This window comes from Alligator sinensis, unplaced genomic scaffold (genome assembly GCF_000455745.1).
Source record: "Alligator sinensis unplaced genomic scaffold, ASM45574v1 scaffold465_1, whole genome shotgun sequence".
In the NCBI taxonomy this organism is placed as follows: domain Eukaryota; kingdom Metazoa; phylum Chordata; order Crocodylia; family Alligatoridae; genus Alligator; species Alligator sinensis.
In genome coordinates, this window is record NW_005841979.1 from 3,106,601 (window position 1) to 3,124,394 (window position 17,794).

Here is a 17,794-nt window from a genome sequence, read left to right on the forward strand (position 1 = left end):
AAAAAAAAAGATAGTGTGTCTAATGCTTATAGTTTCAGGCTTATGCTGGGTCAGCCAAAATGCAGTCTGTCAGTATGAGCAGACTGTTTATTGGTGAAGATCACAAACAGAGTTAGGCAAGCTTGTGTTACAGGCTGTAGCATAGCAGCACTTTGTACCAGTCTGCAGAATTAGCCATGCAGTGCTGAAATATTTACATTTAAAGGCCTTGGAGACATCTTGGGTGACTAGCTCTGCTACGTGGTATCAGTAGTTCCCATGTCGTTACTTGCTCAGGGCTGTACTTCAGAGGCAGTTGGTGTAGGGCCTGTTGCTTGCTCTTTCAGTATTTGTTACCAGTATGTAAGTACAGACCATATAAGGATTAGGTAATTTACAAGGGACCAAAGGATTTTTAAATTGTTTGCTCATTAATGCTTTATTTCCTGCTTCTTGCCTTTTTCTTCAAAAGCCTCGTGTGTGAGCTGGCAGAGATCGGAACGACCGAGAGAGCTTGGTGTTCAGTGTCATTGATCCTGCTGGGCTGATTCTTACACCTTTTGATGTACTTGTGCATGTTACTGTTTCTCTTGGCTGTTGTGTCCCTCTCAGATATAAAAACAGTGTAAGATAACGCAATCCCACTTAAACGTGTATTTTGTCCCAGTCTTGCTGTATTATGCATCTAAAAGAATTTAACTATACTAGTCAGTTGGCTCCCTTTAATTTGTGGGATTTTTGCAATCAAAGTTCCTTTTCATAAAAACATTTTCTGTCACCTGCTACTCTATGCAAGACCGAAGCGCACAGGGGTAAAATTTGACTGCCTGACTAAATAGGTAGCAACTGGGGAAGTAGTCTTTTCAAAAACTGCCAAATGCAGCTAATTAAATTGAGGGGTTCAAAAAACCATTTTCCCTTTTTTGTAATGCATCATAAAGGTTACCTGCAACAAAAGTAACAATATTTTTAGACTGAAGAACTAATTTTATGCATCTCTGAGCTATCCATTTAGCAGTATGGATTGATTCTCTGAAGGCAGGAGATTTATGATACCCCTTCGCAGGCCTGGGTACATCCTCACTTCAGTTCTCTTAACTCGCATGCATACTGAAACTTTTTTTTAAAGTAGAGTAGGGTTTGCATTTTGTAGGGTTTTTGTTTAAAACTTTGGCCTTGAACATAATACCAGAATATTTACTTTTATACAGTGTTCTGTCTAAATTATAATCCATGCTGGACTTGGTAACACTTTAAAATTGAAAGGAAGAAATTGACACGGCAGAGAGGCATTTTGGAGTGACATCTTAAGAGGAAAGATGCCTGCTTATCGTGGTCACCTATGCTTCTCTCCTTTTTTTTTTTTTTTTTATCACACGATTTGTGCATGTGTATGTGTGTGTCCAGTTCTAAGTCTTTTGGGGCAGAGGAAGACCATCTTTTATATCTGTACAACTTTTAGCATAACAGGGCCTCCGATCCTTATCGAGGCTTTGTGTTGAAATGGGTTTTATAACTTTACTTTGTACTCAGAGGTGGGGCATGCTATTACTTGGTAACTCTGCTCCATCCTCCCACAGTGCATGAAGTTGTATACACTTCAATGGAAAATAAACTGAGGAAGAAATTTTGTATTAAAAAAGATACAGATATTATGCAACAAATAGGTATAGACACACATTTTGGGAAGTTAATGGAAAAAAAATGCCTCTTACCTGGTTTATAAATGTTAAAGCTATAGAAAGTGTCTCGGATGGCCAGAGCCGACTCGAGCTGAGTTAGAAATTGCTCGTACGTTAGGGCGGGCTGGTGAATGGAGAGGCAGACACAACTTATCGGTTGCAAAAAACTTTACTCACGCCGCTTGCAATCACGACGCAGGTGGTCCGGTCGTCTGAACAACCACACGAGTTGTTCCAACTGGCGGGGCCCAAGCCAGTCAATCCGTCTGCAATTCAAGCCGGCAGGAAAAGGGTACGTCTGGGATTGCGCTTGACGACGGGAAGAAAGATCGATAGGTGATCAGTCTATCGATCAGCTAGCCGCAAGTCAGATCTCTTTAGAGGCACTCTGCAGCGTGCTCAAAGTTCTTCGACTTGGGCGGAAGTCGCGCGGAATTTTAAACGGCCAGCAAGCCAATTACTAGCCGCCACGTGTGAATAATTTAGCACTGGCCAATAGCGGGACACAAATTTGCATTCGAATAGCGGGAACTCTTTGCACCATGCATTTCTGTGCTGCAAGGAAGAAATGCACCCTGCAAAGAAGGCTGCAAATTGGCGGGGGCCACCTTTCCCCGAGGTTTCTCTGTGCAGCAAAACCCTCGCTGTGCAAGAGGCTCTCATGTGGCAAGAAAATCCCATTGTGCCGAGGCACCAAAAATCACTGGGTTGTGACAGAAAGCAAAGAATACTGTATGTGTTGTGAACGAATAACTGTACTAGCACTGAAAGTAAATTCTAAATTCGCGTTGCACAGAATAATAATGCCTAGCTGCATCATCCTAGTGGGTATTCACATATAGGAGTTGGTGTTTATGTAACTTCTGTTTTAAAAGTCAACAGCTTATTTTGCTAGTAGAAAAAAATATCTCCAATTCATTCTTCAGTGGGATTTCTGTCCTTTTTAGGAAAGTGTCCCTGGTAAAGAGAAACAAAATACAAATGGACATGTCTCGGCTGTTTTATGTGAACATTTTAAAATTGTTTTACAAGTCCTACTCTGAAAGAGGGCATATGCTCACTAACCATACACAAGCTATTAATAGCCTTTCCTAAGCATACTTGTCAATTATGTTGCTTCAGCTGTTTGATTTCTAAACTGTTAATCTTTTAAGGGCTTGCCTTCAGTATTGATATGCATGTTGTTTTAGTTATAACTAACTCTGTTTTCATTGTCCTTCTTCTTTCCCTCTGCTGCCACCTTTGCATATTTTGCTTCTTCCTGGCCTGGACTTTTTTGTTTGCTGTTCCTCATTCTCCAATTGCACTGCACAAACAGCATCCTGGTGAAATCAGAGATTCCCATGGACCATCAAGTAAGTGAGACTACTTTCCTACAGTATACTGAAATATATGAAAAGACATCTCTGTGGGAGCACATGAGTCACAGACTTTTAATGCAAGGATTTTCTTCAGTACGTGGATGTTGCTGTCTGGTCTTGGTTCTTGTTTTCGTGAAGCATAGTTTTTTGTTTTTTTTTTTTTTTTTTATAAGGGGGAGTAGGGTTGGGAAGAAAAGAACAGACAGGATCCTGAGAAAAAGAAATAAGGGAGAGCAGCAGAGTAAGGACCCTGGACTTAGGAAAAACAGACTAACTTGCTCAGGGAACTGATGGCCATGATCCCCTAGGACAGGGGATGTCAACTGGGGGTATGTGTACCCCTGGAGGTATTCTGAAAGGTCTTGGTGGGGGTGGGGGATAGAGGGCTGGGGTAGGGCAAGAGCAGGGTTGCACTGATGCTGCTCTGCTGCTGCTACCCCCCCCCCCCCCCCCCGCGCCAGCCGCCCCACCAACGGGGGGGGGGGGGGGACCCTTACTAAAAAGGGGGCCGCTGGGCATACACTTGTTAAAAAAGGCTGAAAACCCCTGCCCTAGGAGGCCAGTCCAAGGGGGAGAGGAGTCCAAGAGAGCTGGTGGTACTCTAAAGAAACCTTATTGAGGACACAGGAAGGAACCATCCCAGTGCGCAGGAAGGCTAACTAACAAGTACAGTATGGTAGAAGACCAGTGTGGCTTAGCAGGGAACTCTTCAGTAAACTAAATCACAAAAAGGAAGCTTAAAAGAATTGGGAACTAGGATAAATGACTAAGGAGAAATGTAAGAGCATTGCTTGGGCATGTAAGGATGACATGGGGAAGAACAAAATACAATTGGATTTGCAGCTAGCAGGGGATCTGAAGGGTAATAGGAAGTGTTTTCTACAAATGTGTCAACAACAAGAGGAAGATCAGGGAAAGTGTGGTTCCCTTACTAAATGGGGGAGGCAACCTGGTGACAGATGATGTGGAAAAGGCTGAAATACTCAATGCCTTTTTCATCTCTGTCTTCACGGACAAGGTCAGCTCCCAGACTACTGCACCAGGCAGCACAGTTTGGGGAGGAGATCAGCGGCCAACAGTGGCAAAAGAACAGGTTAGAGACTACTTAAAAAGGCTGGATCTGTACTAGTCCATGGTACCAGACGGTGTTGAGGGAGTTGGCCAATGTGATTTGTGGAGCCACTGGCCAACATCTTTGAAAACTTGTGGCAATTAGGAGAGCTCCTGAGTGATTTGAAAAGGGGAAATACAGTGCTCATCTTGAAGGAGGATCCAGAGAACTGGTCAGCCTTACCTCAGTCCCTGGAAAAAATCATGGAGCAGGTCTTCAAGCAATCCATTTCTAAGCACTTGTAGGAGAAGAAGGTGACTAGGATCAGTCAGTGTGGATTCACTGGGGCAAGTCATGCCTGACCAACCCGATTGCCTTCTATGATGAGATGACTGGCTTTGGGTCTGTGGAGACCAGTAGATGTGATATACCTTGATTTTTAGCAAGGCTTTGATCTCCTGCGATATTCTTGCAAGCAGGCTAAAGTACAAGCTGGATAAATTTAATGCAAGGTGGATTGAAAACTCCCTGGATCATTGGGCTCAGAGGGTAGTAGTCAAAGTCCTTATGTCCAGTTGCCAGCCAGTGTCAAGTGGGTGAAATGGAGCTGATTATGGTTGTCTTCTGTTTTTGAATCTGTACCTGGCAATGCTGGAATAGAATGTCAAAATTTGTTCTGATGCTGAATGTCCAAGGCATGGCATGCCACAGTGCTTAGGACACTTTTATTAGGGGAACACACAAGAAGGAAACTTTTTGCCTTTCAAACATTCTTTATAGATTTTTCTTTTTTTATTGAAAAATCTCTTGTAAATATGATTTTAGCAACATATTACATATCACCTGTTGGAATACAGGCTAATGGTAAATGTGAGTGAGGTAATAGTATGTGGAAAAGTGCATTTTACGTAGAATTGTTAGCTGATTCTTGATGGTCCTTCTAGTACTCAAACTTGTTCGCAACGTGGATTTGAATTGAAGACCATATTAGCCCCTGATCCATAAAATATTTAGTGTCTGTAAGGTTCAGTATTGTTGCATGTGGCTTTTGGTGCCAGGCTCTTTTAATTAAGTACCAAGACTCCATATACAATGCGCAAAGAGAGTTTGATTCTTGAGTATAGACTCAACAAAAACCATCTTACTGAGGTGAGAAGCTGCGTAAGCTTGCCACTGTGAGACCCTGAGGATGTGGCTGTCTTAATCCACATTTCTCAAGGTTATAGGCTCCTTCAGCCTCAACTTCTGAAGGTGAGCCCTGGGAGGCCTTTCTTGCATCACATGGTTGCCGAAGGAGGAGTTCGGATAATAACCTGTTTGCTAATAATCTAATGCTTAAAATGCTTCCATAGGACGTGAGAAACCACCACCTTTGGCTGTCTTTTTAAAATCACGTGATTGCTGTATTGGGTGGGGGGTGGGGTGGGGGGTGTCTCCTCTTGAGTGTTTTCAGATCCATCCCTGAGGGTGACATAGGTACAGGAATATTTAGTTAGTGGATCTTGACAGGACTTCAGCAAAAGCTAGGTATCTGGCTGCATTACTCCCTCAGGGTGGTTTGAGTGCTGTCCAAATTCTAAGGGTTTGAGAGAAGTTTGTTTTCTTTGGTTCTTTTTTAAATGTCAAAACTGATGCTCCTGTAAAGTTAAGTGCTTTTGAGGCCAACACAAGTTTAGCAGGGATTTTTTTTTCTTAGGACTGCAATTTTTTCACTTGGGCACTTTCATTATTCTACTAAGGCAAAGTCAAACAAGTCAATAACATGGAGTGAAAGCCCTGTAGCTGCTTGTAGGTGGACTGCATATGTACTGTAATTCTTTGTCAGGCAAGTGGCTGATTGGAGTTATGTATAGAGCTTATAAAATAATGTTTCAGGGTTCTCATCGCTCAGTTCCTAAAGAGCGTTGTACTACTTCGGATTTGAAAGCTGCTGCATCCTGTCTCAGAAAAACCTTAAGGCTTCATTTTATAGAGGTGTTGAAGCACCTGGAATTCTGGGTATGCAACACTTCTGAGAATTAAGCTGTTGGTATAGTTACTTTTATTGAAGAGCAAGAAACTTAAGTAGATGAAAGGGAACCTCAAATGAGTGGGACAACTCTTGAGATGGGGTACTCTCCGTCTTCTACCAAAGTTTGCGAACTGAAATCTTCCCTTCGTTTTCACAGACTTGCAGAGCTGTTTACCATGTTAATTGGAATGATCCCAACTTTAAATTCTTTTCTTTCCCTTGATCATCTCAGTTTTACAGATTAAGTTAAAAAAATTAATCTGAAGAGATTGAAGTAAAAGCTCCATTTGTTCAAGTCCATTTATGAGGCAAAATCCTCACCTTGAGGTACTTAAACTAATATTTTAAAACTTAAAACACTAATGTTTTAAACTGCTAAAGAGCTCAGAAGGAGAGTCCTAGCAGTTGCCAGCAGAAAGATATTTTATAGGTGTAATTTATTGCGCTTCCATTGCCTTGACTAGGTGAGCTTTGCTGCAGGACAGAAGGCTGAGACCATAATGAATTGCAGTCGGGGCTTGTGGACAGAGGTGATATCTTTTATTAGACCAATAAGATTTTTGCAAAAAAAAAAATCTTTAAAAAGATTACAATGAATTACAAACATTTAACAGGGTGCATGGTGGCAAATGACAGGTTTTTGCCAAGAAAGCATCAAACTGTGGTGGTCTCTCTTAATCCCATGTGCTTAATTCACTTGCCTTCTAAATTACTAATCAAGAATACACTACATTTCCTGAGCCCTGAAACTTCCACACTGAAGCGTGCCAAGTACTATATAAGCTAAAAATATTAGGAACTATTAGAAATTATTATATTGTTAGCATCCAGCAATAAATTTTCTCAGGCTAATTCCTCAGATAAATGTGTATAATATGGGTTTTTAATGTTTTACTTTTGATATAAATAACCAGTTGATACTATTTACAGTACAAGGGTTTGTCTTTTAATGAAAGCTACATAGATTACAATATGGACACTGCATGCAATCTAGGGGATGGGGGTGCTGCCATGTCATAATTAGAAGATTTGGGAAGTGATCATTACTTACCAGTAGATCCACTAGCAAACAGTAACCAGCAGAGGGCATTGTAGTACCATATATAGAGACTTTTCATGTTTTCAGGTTCTGCCTACATGCAGCAGAAGAAACACAAAACTAGTTGCACTGCCTTGGTATGTAAACAGAGAGAAGTAAAAAATGAGAAGGCATTAGGAGGGAGTAAACTTCTTAAGTGATTTAACTGCTTTTTTTTTTTCCAACTTGGCTTAGAATTGTTGCTGTTCAAACACTTTTAAAAGGACACAAAGCTATATTTTTAAACACTTAGAATCATAGGAAAGTAGGACTAAGGGACTTCATGATGTTATCTAATCCAGCCCCTTGTTCAGGTCATTCCTGACTAAACCATCCTAGTCAACTATCTGTATAACTCGCTCTTGAAAATTCTTCCAGGGATGGAGATTCCACGACTTCTCTAGCTAGGATGATCAAGCATTGGAACAGGCTTTGTTACAACTCTTTATAACTGGGGACTACTTAGTCGTGATGGAAGTGCGCTGTGCAGCAGCTCCTTTTAATTTTGGAGCACCCTTGCACCCATTCCCCCCCCCCGGCTGATTTGGCAGATGAGCCCCATTGCCCTCACCACTTGCTCCTGATGGCTGGGGGGTGAAAACTTCAGTTTAAAATATGCCAGTTTTTGACCCCCATGCAGTCAGCAGCAGGGCCAGAGGGGCCCCTCCACCTATCAGCAGCAGGAGACAACAGCCATGGCATATTTAAAACCGTGGGTTTTGCCTCCCTGCGAATTGGGGGCAAGTGGCAGGGCCCCCTCTGCCAATCAGCGGCATGGGGGTACACGGGAGAAACGCAGAGATTAAAGGAACCACAAGATTACGGGAATGATTGAAGTGGACTTCCAGTATGAATTCCAGTGGTCCCTATTCGTAACCCCAGAGGCGTTGAAGTAGAACATTCCTTTTTCTGAATCTCCTCATTCTTGCATTTTTGTATGCATGCTGACTCGAGGTGCTATAGAGTGCTAGTATCCCAGGCATGATGTGTTTGAATCTAGAGAAAAGTACTTGAATTGAACTCCACCTTTTTTCCCCCTTCTATAGTCAGGGTGAGCAACTGGGGTCTACCTCCTACCCAAGTTGCTTGAGTATCAGCTCACACTAAGTTTTACTGCAGTGTTTCTCAGCTAGGGTGCCATGAGATCCTTTTAAGGGTTGTGCACAAGATTGGGTGTGCAAAAACCTACATGATTCAGGAGGTAAGCCCAGAAATTTCAGATAGGAATCCATACTGTCAAAAATGTTGATCCATTATGGTCTTTTGAGTTCTTTGCAACAGAACAATTGCTCTCTCATTTTTTTGTATCAAGCAAATAAAATTTAAGTTTTGAAATGAGGTGCCTCAATTCAGAAATGTTATAAGGGCAGGAGGGTTGCCCTGAGTCTAAAATGGTTGAGAACCACTGGGGTAGTGCACACAGAAGAGAGCCTTAGACTTCTGCTCCTCTGTTACAGCAATACAAGGAATAGTGAAATGGGGACTGCTACTTTACTTTCTGATGCTGCTCACTGTGCTCAGACACTACTTTCTGCACTTCACTGTAGTGGTATTATAGTAACAAAGGGGGGAGATGAGCACTTTATGCAGCACATGGTTAACTTGTGGATCTCATCACAGGAGGTTTTAGAAGCAGAGTATACCCATGTTCATAAAGGAATTGGTATACCCAGGTTCAAATTCATGGATGAGAAATCCACTAATATCTATCAAAAAGAACAGGTATGTATCCTCTGGCTTATCAAGATCAATGGTGGTAGATGCCAAGGAGGGTACTGAATAGAAGATGCATTACTTGAGCAATATCCTGTTTGTATGCTCTTCCTCTAAAGCATTCACTCCTGCTACTGTTAGACTGGACTGGGCTAGATGGATCATTGGTCTTGCCTAGTATGGCACTTACATTGTTATGAAGTAAGGCATCAGGCATCTGCTCTGTGGAGTGTTGTCTAGTATACTGAGCTCCTAACCTTGGCAGAGTATAAAGGCAAGCTTCTCTGGCAAGCAGTGTGGGGGTGGGGGGGCTGAAGGATGCAGTAGGGGGAGAGTCCACTAAAGTAAGGCAGCAAGTGGGCAGGTGGCAGAGAGGGAGGGGCAGGCAGAAAGGAGGGAGGCACAAGCACAGGCCAGGTAAGCAGCAAGGGGCATGGGGAGCAAAGGTACCAGGGGTGACAGGTGGCAGGAGGGTGGGGTGTGTGCGCGTGCATGGGAGGGTTGAATTTTTAAGATGACCCTTAGTAATTGGATTGTTGTACATTATTTTTTGTAATTATAATATTCCATGTATAGAATCTAATTACTAGGGGATTATCTTAAAATCAAAGTCATCTTGAATTCAGACAAATATAATAACCTAGTATGTTTTATAAGAGGGTGGAGGAGAGAGAGAGAGAGCACGTTTTTTCTCAAGCTGTTGACCTTTTGGTAGCTTTCACAGGAGAAACATTTATTTTACTTCTGTGTATTACTACTTTTATCTGTCCCTTGCCTGTTCTTCTTTCCACCCTTTGATAGAAATCTAAGCTTCTCAAAGTGAAATGCATCCCTTTTTTTTTTTGCATTGGATTTACAACTATGGAATGTATCTTGGGCTGGTGAACTTCATGCAGGGCCTGGATGCATAAGATACTCGTGTGATCAGCTAGGCCATGGATTGCCACAGAAGCAGGAAAGGAAACTGGATTTTTAAAAGCTACACAACCCTCTCTAACACCAGGGTTTCACAAGGGATAGCTACAGAGGATTCATATAGCCTCCCTGACCCCACTATTCCTCTTCTGTTATTGCTTTCCCTAGCCAGTCTTACAGTGTGGCATAACTAGGACTAAAGTAAGCAGTGCACCAGCCCTGACTGATTTTTAAGAGGGGACTACTATTCTGGCACTCCCAGGCAGTCTGCAGCATGCCACAGCAGTTTGCGTATGGGAAGATGAGACATTTTGGCACTAGCTGTCATCCTCCTTCCCTGGACATTTAACTCTGTATGTTAAGGAAGTGAAAACATCTGTAGGTTAGAGAACTAAGTTTTCATAGGCTGAATCTGACTGGTATATTCATAATGGTTAGAAATTTCATTGTTGGTGGTTTTGGGGGGGTCTTTTTGTTCTATCTACTTTTTATCACATAGTTGAAGTGATGTAATTTTTATATTTCAGCTGTTGTAACAAACAGCGATGAATCACATATTCTGACTCCAGGAAAGATGAGCCAACGCCAAGGGAAGGAAGCCTATCTCACTCCAACCAAAGAGCTACTCCAGCCATCGCTCAGTCCAGGAACCGTCCACAGCCATGGTAAGAGATGGGTATCCATTTCTGTTATTAAAGGGTTCAAAATGTTCAAGACCTATTTCCAACACATTAAATCTTGACTATATACTGGTTTCTAAAATGGAGAATTCAGAAAAAGGAAACCTGCTGAAGAAATCTGTTAAGAACATTGTCTTAAAACACTTTAGACAATCATGCTGGAAAAACTAGTTTGTTTTTGTTTTTTTTGTTTTTAAATGGATCAATTTAATGTGTTGCCTTCTGCTAGCCAAAAACATTACATGTACATCCTCATACTGTTAAGAATAAAGGTGTTAATTGCCTAAAAACATGGTATATGGTGCACAGTCTCGTATAAAGTATGCTATGACTCTGGTTGCAAAATAATCCATGCTTGACAGTGAATAAAATAAAATGGACAACATGTAATTCAGTAACTGTTCTTCATGTTGTGTTTTATATAGTTGTATTTTTGTTCAGGACTTCACATTGAATATATTGTATTAATAAAAATATTTCAAGGAAGTAAACAATATAAGCGAAGATTATAGTTTGTGTATTATATCAAGTGGCACATGGAAAGGCTGGATTGCTGGAGAATCTCATGCGGGGATGTGTGTTTTCATCTTAATTCACAACAGCATCTTTCTGGAACATCTTTTGTCAGTTATGACAATTGATGTAAACTTACTTTCCAACAGATACAGACTTAAACAGTGGACTTTGGAAGCCATTTTAAAATACTGACTCAAATTTATATTATCCAAGTGTAGCAGGCTTACCTTTTCAGAGCTTGGGTTGAGTCTCAGGATCGAGGGTCTGCTGTTTGATTGGTGGAGCCCTCCCACCAATCCGGAGGCAGCACAAGGGAAGCAGTGCCCTGCCCTTTTCCAAAGGGAGGGGGCAAGGACCAGCTGGACCTGAATCGGAGCTGCACCAGCCAGGTCCAGAGAACTTTGGGGGTGGAGCCCCTGAAGAGTGTAAAGGGGGAGCGTGCTCAGCAGGCTGGGGAGAAACGACGAGGGCCAGCGTGGAGAGAGGGGCTCCAGAGACAGCCATCCTCGGGACTGTGCTTGAGCTTCAGCGGCGCGCAAATCAGTGCGTGGGGATCAGGCTCTAGGAGCTGCTCAAGGCAGCTGAAATCTGTGAACCCAGCAAGCGTTTGGGCAGTCAGTGTGCAGATCAACACATGGAGAGCTGACCCTGGGAGCAGCTCACGGCTGCTTGGGCTTCACCCGGTGCACAAGTTGGCACAGAACCGCCTAGGAAGCAGCTTGCGGCTGCTCACATTAGCCCCAGCCCTAGGCCAAGTGACTGGAGCCCCGCACTGCAGCCCCACTTTTAACTAAAAGAGCCCCAGTGCCCAGAGCAGGGCCCAGGAAAGGGGAGAACCCCCGGTGTGAGACTGGGGAGTCGGAGCCTGCAAGGACTTGGCGCTTGTGAGAGAGAGCGAGCCCTGGGTGCCCAGTGCAGGGTGCCAGGCCAAAGGCGCTGCTGGGGAGAGGCTCTTGCGGGATTGGCCACCAGGGGACGAGCCTTGCCTTCTCCAGAGAGGAAGCATGATGTAGTGGGAAAGTGGGCCCCACAGGGGAGGCTGACATGGGTGAGGAGGATCTGCTGCCTCCACCCTCCATTGCGGGAGGAGGTGTCCATATCCCAGGGCCCTAAAGGGGAGGGGCTTCAGGGAAACCCCTCGGGGAGGCGCTGAGTGCACTCCCTATTTTGAGGTTGTTGTGTTAAGGGCTATATAGCTGAGGGTATTCTTTAAGGGGGGTTATATGGTTTATGTGTGTTAATGTGTATATTTGTATTGTTATTTGTGAAGGTTTAAAGAAATATTCTGGATTTAGTTACTTGGGTTATATAGGTTAATATCCCCATGTGTTAATTGTGTTGTATAGGTTGTAAGTTATTTGGTATTATATGTGAATTGTGGAATATTATATATAGTATTAAATGTTAAGCCTTGTAAATATTCTGTTTTATATTAAGCATCTGTATTTATTCTTGTAATAAATTGTACATAGTTAAGTATTTGGTTTTGGCCTAGCTCTATAGAGAGGGGAGGAAGCTGCTCAAGTAGCTGACTGCTTCCTCAGCACACTGCCTGACCACCACCACCACCACTGTCATTGGAGGACAGGGCACACCCCCTAGGTGTACCCGGGCTACACAAGCAAATATAGTAGTTGAATCTAAAGTTCCCAGGGAGTAGGTGGGTGTCTGTCAGTATTGCATTTCTGCCCTTTCATCACATCAGGCTTACTTTCTGAAGGTCTGCATAGCTGAAGGTGGGCCATTGTGTCCCTTCTTCCCTCCCTCCAATCTTTTTTAACTTCTGTTATGGTTAACATCACAGCCTAGACAGTATGTAGGATGCTGTCTTGATGCCAAGGATGTACTCAAGTCCTGCCAAGGGAGGCGTGTGTGCAGTCTTGTGATTTTATTTTATTTTTTCCTTTTCAGTGCTGTTGTTCAAATTAATTAGCCTCATTCTGATCATCTGCTGCCATAACTAGTATTTTTTTTTTTCCAGGTGTTTAGATCCAGCCTCGTTTCTTTTCTCCATTTGTTGCTCTCAGAATTAACCTTCTGCAGTTTCACGTCACCAGCCATTTTCACACCCCCACCTCCAACTGCTTTACTATTTTACTGTGCATTAGGTTCAAACTTACATTTATTCTTTGGCCTTCTGTTCCTAAAACCCACTCCTTGACTACTTCAGACTTTGGTTTCCCTTTTGCATTTTGTTCTGGCTAACCTACTTTTCCAATCACACGTGGACTGGGTGTCTCATCTTACCTTAAGTGCTGGTGCCTTCTTTCATTCTCCATCTTGTGCTTAGAATCTACTCTTCTAATATGGTTTTTGGTCATTTCTCTCTCTTGGACAATGAAGAAAGAATAAAGGAACACCTAAAGTACTTGTTTTTAATTAACCATTACACGATTGCTATCTTTATCTGTTTCTCTAGTTTCCAATCGTAATCTTATGACGTGACTTTCAAGGTTTTTTCTTTTATTGGCCTGTTTTTAAGGGGATCTGCTGTTGTAGGAAGGACTTTAAAAAAAAAAAAAAAAAAAAAAAAAAAAAAAAAAAAAAAGGTTATGCAGTCTTGGTTGCTGACTCATTGCTCTGCTTCCTCAGGTTGAGGATTGAGGATGCTAGTAGTGCTTCTCTGCTTGGATTATTTACAGATCTTTGTTTTGGATCTTGCTTTCATACATCAAGTCTCAAGCTTCCCTCCAAATTTTTCATGCCTGTTCAGTCAAGCTGCGTGTCAGATCTGGTAAAACAGGCCACAGCATTGGATACCACATGAAAATGAGGGGCTTATCCCAGACCCTACAATAGGTTTATGAATTGGAGATGTGTGGGACAAATAAAAGAAAAAATATACCTTCAGTGTGAAAAGCACAAATCTTAATTTTTCTTCCTTTGCTCTTCCATGCCTTAAAAATGAACCAGCAAAATTGCTGAATTACATCTCTCTCTCACACATTCAAACCAATGGCCCTGTTCAGGGTTGGCAGCTCAAGCATCTGTCTAACTAAGGCAAGGGAAATAGATTTCTGACACCTCCCTCTGGCTAGGGTCAGAAGTTACACAAACCAGTTTAAGTGATCAGAAACTGGTTTAGACCTGTGACAGAATAGAAGTTCAGTGCACATAAACCAGTTTCAAAATGGCTGAAACTGATTTAAGAAAAACCTGGTTGCATTTAGCATCAGACTGAGCTGATTTAGGTCAAACTGATTTATGAAACTTCTGTCCTAGACCCCTTCCTGGTTCAAGGTAAATCAGCATCGCAGAATTTTTGCAGCCCTGGGCTGTGCTGTCTGATTCACTGGCTGGCTTACTGCCCCCCTGCTAGGGTCTGGGGCCAGGGAGGAGAGTTAAAATTCCCTTCCCTTGAATATGGAGCTGTTTGCCCTGCTTGCTTAGTGCTGACTGTGACTGGACTACAAATCCCAGAAGCAGCTGGGAGCAGGAAGAGGAAGTGATGAGCAACCCTGCAGAGTCCTTCTGCTGTGAGTCTGGACTGCAAATCCCAGAGACCTTGGGGGCAGCAGGAAGAAGAAGCAAACACACAGTTCATGCTGTGTGTCAGAGAGCTATGCATTCGTGCCCCCTGGCTTCTGTCTTGAGTCACTGCAGGCATATGGCTACACTTCCTGAATCAAAACTGAATGTTCATTTGCTTATTGGTTCATTCTTTGCAGCTTAAACTAACCTGCAAAGACTGAATCAATTCAGCCTTGGGCTTTTTGATTGTCTGTACTTAACCTCTTTGTCTAAAATGCTTACTTTGCAAGCAGTGGAATATGGGCTCATTCAGAAAGTGCATCTTAAGATTCTCCCTTCCATCGAGGTTTTGTTTTCTGGGTGTTTTTTTCCTCTCTTCAGGTTCCTGGTCTTCATTAGGACTCCTGGTACATTCTGTTCAGACAGGGTTGACTTCAGCTTGGAACTATCGGGAGATCCCTTGGATTTCATCCTATATTTACGGACAACGTGACATCTGCCTCTGGTACAGCACTTAACTTGATCTGAAGTGCAAATTGCCTTCTCTAGACAGTAGTATAGTTTCATAAAAAATGAACTCTGTGGTTCTGCTGTAAAGACTCTGCCGTCCGAGCTGGCAGTGGTATTAGAGAAGTGTTTTTCTTAGTTGTTAGCTTAGCTTTTTCAAGTTTATTAATTAGATATCAAGCACTGCTCCCTGCCCCCATTGTATTCCTATGATTTTTTTTTTTCTGTAAGAGTTCCCTTACACTGTCAATCTGCTAAAGCATCTTAGGTGCATATACCCCTGAGCTTGAAATTGCCATGAAGGTCAACAAATTCAAATTCTTGGAAAAGGACAGTGCAACTAAAGTTTTCTGGAAAAGCAGAGGATATGTTTCTGATATGTACTGAATTCTGCTCCCCCCCCCCCCCCCCCTTTTTTTTTTTTTAATTACTTCTGATTTGATCACTTAAATGCTGCTGAGATGTAACTCCTTAGTAACAGTACAATTACAGCAACAATAGTTGTAGATTCGTAGATGCTAGGGTTGGAAGGGACCTCAGCAAATCATCAAGTCTGACCCCTGCCCTGGGCAAGAAAGAGTGCTGCAGTCAGATGACCCCAGCCAGATGCCTATCCAGCCTTCTCTTTTATAGACCCTGCAAGGTAGGGGAGAGCACCACCTCCCTTGGAAGCCCATTCCAATTTCTGGCCACCCTTACCAGATATCTAGCTTAAATCTGCTCTGTCAGGTTGTGACCATTGTTCCTTGTTACCCCAAGAGGCACCCTGGTGAACACAGCATCTCCAATCTCTTGCTGTGCCCCGCTAATGAATTTGCAGGTGGCCACAAGATCACATCTCGGCTTTCTCTTAAGAAGGCTGAAGAGATCCATGTCCCTTAGTCTCTCCTCATAGGGCTTGGCCTGCAAACCACTAACCTTATGAGCGGCCCTCCTCTGGACCCTCTCGAGGTTATCTACGTCCTTCTTGAAGCACAGCACCCAAAACTGGATGCAGTACTCCAACTGCGTCTGACCAATGCCGCATAAAGGGGAAGTATCGCCTCCTTGGTTCTATTTGTCATGCATCTGCTGATGCATAACAAAGTGCGGTTAGCTTTGCTGAGGATCTCGTCACACTGACAACTCATGTTCATCTTGGAGTCCACTATGATTCCGAGATCCCTTTCTGCTTCTGTGCTACTGAGAGGGTCATTCCCCAGCTAGGGCTGGATCATTATGCCCTAGGTGCAGCACACTGCACTTGTCCTTGTTGAACTGCATCCTATTGTGTACTGCCCAGTCTTTCAACCTGTCCAGGTCCGCCTGCAATCCTTCCCTGCCCTCCATTGTGTTCACCCCACAATTTAGTATCCTCTGCAAACTTGGACAGAGTACACTTCACGCCCACATCCAAGTCACTGATGGAATACAGTTACAAGGATAAGGGTAGATAAGGGTCACTTGACATAATTCCTGAAATCAAATGGAATGTTTTGCCTTCCCAGCTTACTATATTTTGATTCTATCTTGTTTTCATTGTATAGGCAGTCCTCAGACTTACAACACAATTGGTTCCTGAAAACTGTCTTAAGTTGAAACTTTGTACCTCAGAACCAATTTTCCCATAAGAAACAATGTTAGAAATATAGGATTGGTTCCTGAACCAAGTCCCGATACCCTATTTTCACCAAAAATATCCCAGAATTTTGTATTGGATCAATTATAGATCAGTAGTATAGCTACATTTAATGTATTTATGTTGTAAATAGCAATCTCATTGATTTAGAGGGATTTCTTTGAGGTGACTTTTTGAGTCTTCTCAGGAGTCTTGGCTGCAGGTTTTTCTGGAGTCTTGTCTGCTTTCTTAAAGTGTCCAAGGAAGTTTGGACAGGTGTTCTCCAGGGAGATGAGCGATGCAGCGAACTTGTTCGCTGTCATGGCGTTGCATCGGATCAAGCATTCTAAAGTCGAAAGTGACATCAGAAAGTTGAGACAGGATGTCAATTTATAAACGTTGTAACTCAACGTTGCAAGTCAGGGACTGCCTGTAGCTCTATTTTTCCATTTTGTGTACTATTCATAAAGTCATACTAGTGAAGAACTCTGAAAAGAGACGTTTGTTACTTCATGCAAAAATAATACTGCTTTATTGTTTTCTCCTGGTTAGGATTTTTCAAAAACTATATTGTACTGGTGTTCAGCACTCCTGACTGCTAGTTCTGGAGTATTTTATAAAGGCAATCTATCATTGCCAAAGGAATATAATATCTCCCTTGATTTGTGCTGTAGTCTGATTGTAATCTGGAAATGGTTTGTGTGTGTAAATTACTGTAACTTGGTTTAATGGCTTAAGTAACACTGACATAACAATCAAGGTTAGTTCTTTTTCTGTGAATATTGTGCTCTGTCTCCACTTAGACTAGTAATGTAGTAACTCAACGCGCGCGCACACGTATGTGCGCACACATGCACATCACGTGAACTGGGCACTCTTAAATATTTAGCTTCTTAAATAAGGCTTTTTCTTTTTAATGATGCTGATGCAAATGGGTTAATTAAAGCCTGATAGAATATAGTCAGTCTTTGTCATTCCTGTTGTAAGTTTAAAACCCAGTAGGTCTCTCTTGGAAGTGGTAGACTGCATGGTACACTAAAGAATTTATCACTTTGTTAATTAATCAGTTCTTCTCTCTCATCATCATCATCATCATCATTATCATCATCATCATCATCATCATCTTGGTCGCTCCTATTGGTTCAAGTGCTTATAGCATAAGGTTCTATTTTGTGCCTGTATTGTGTAGTGCTTTGGAGTGTCCATCACTATTATTTGCTGTACTTTGCCTCA

At 42.5% G+C, this 17,794-nt stretch overlaps 1 protein-coding gene across 4 annotated transcripts in view; it reads left to right on the plus strand.

The window, feature by feature from the left end:
• The window catches only part of OSBPL8 (oxysterol binding protein like 8), a 139,434-nt gene that overhangs the window by 57,614 nt on the left and 64,026 nt on the right, over positions 1-17,794 (plus strand). For 3 of the 4 annotated variants that reach the window (XM_025200929.1, XM_025200928.1, XM_006021122.2), the window contains 2 exons: positions 2,980-3,016; positions 10,318-10,455. In XM_025200929.1, the coding sequence (XP_025056714.1) occupies positions 10,365-10,455 (91 nt within the window). In that variant the 5' untranslated portion in view covers positions 2,980-3,016; positions 10,318-10,364. Of the gene's footprint in view, positions 1-1,908; positions 1,954-2,979; positions 3,017-10,317; positions 10,456-17,794 lie in introns of those variants that run through there. The other variant, XM_025200930.1, reaches the window with a different exon arrangement.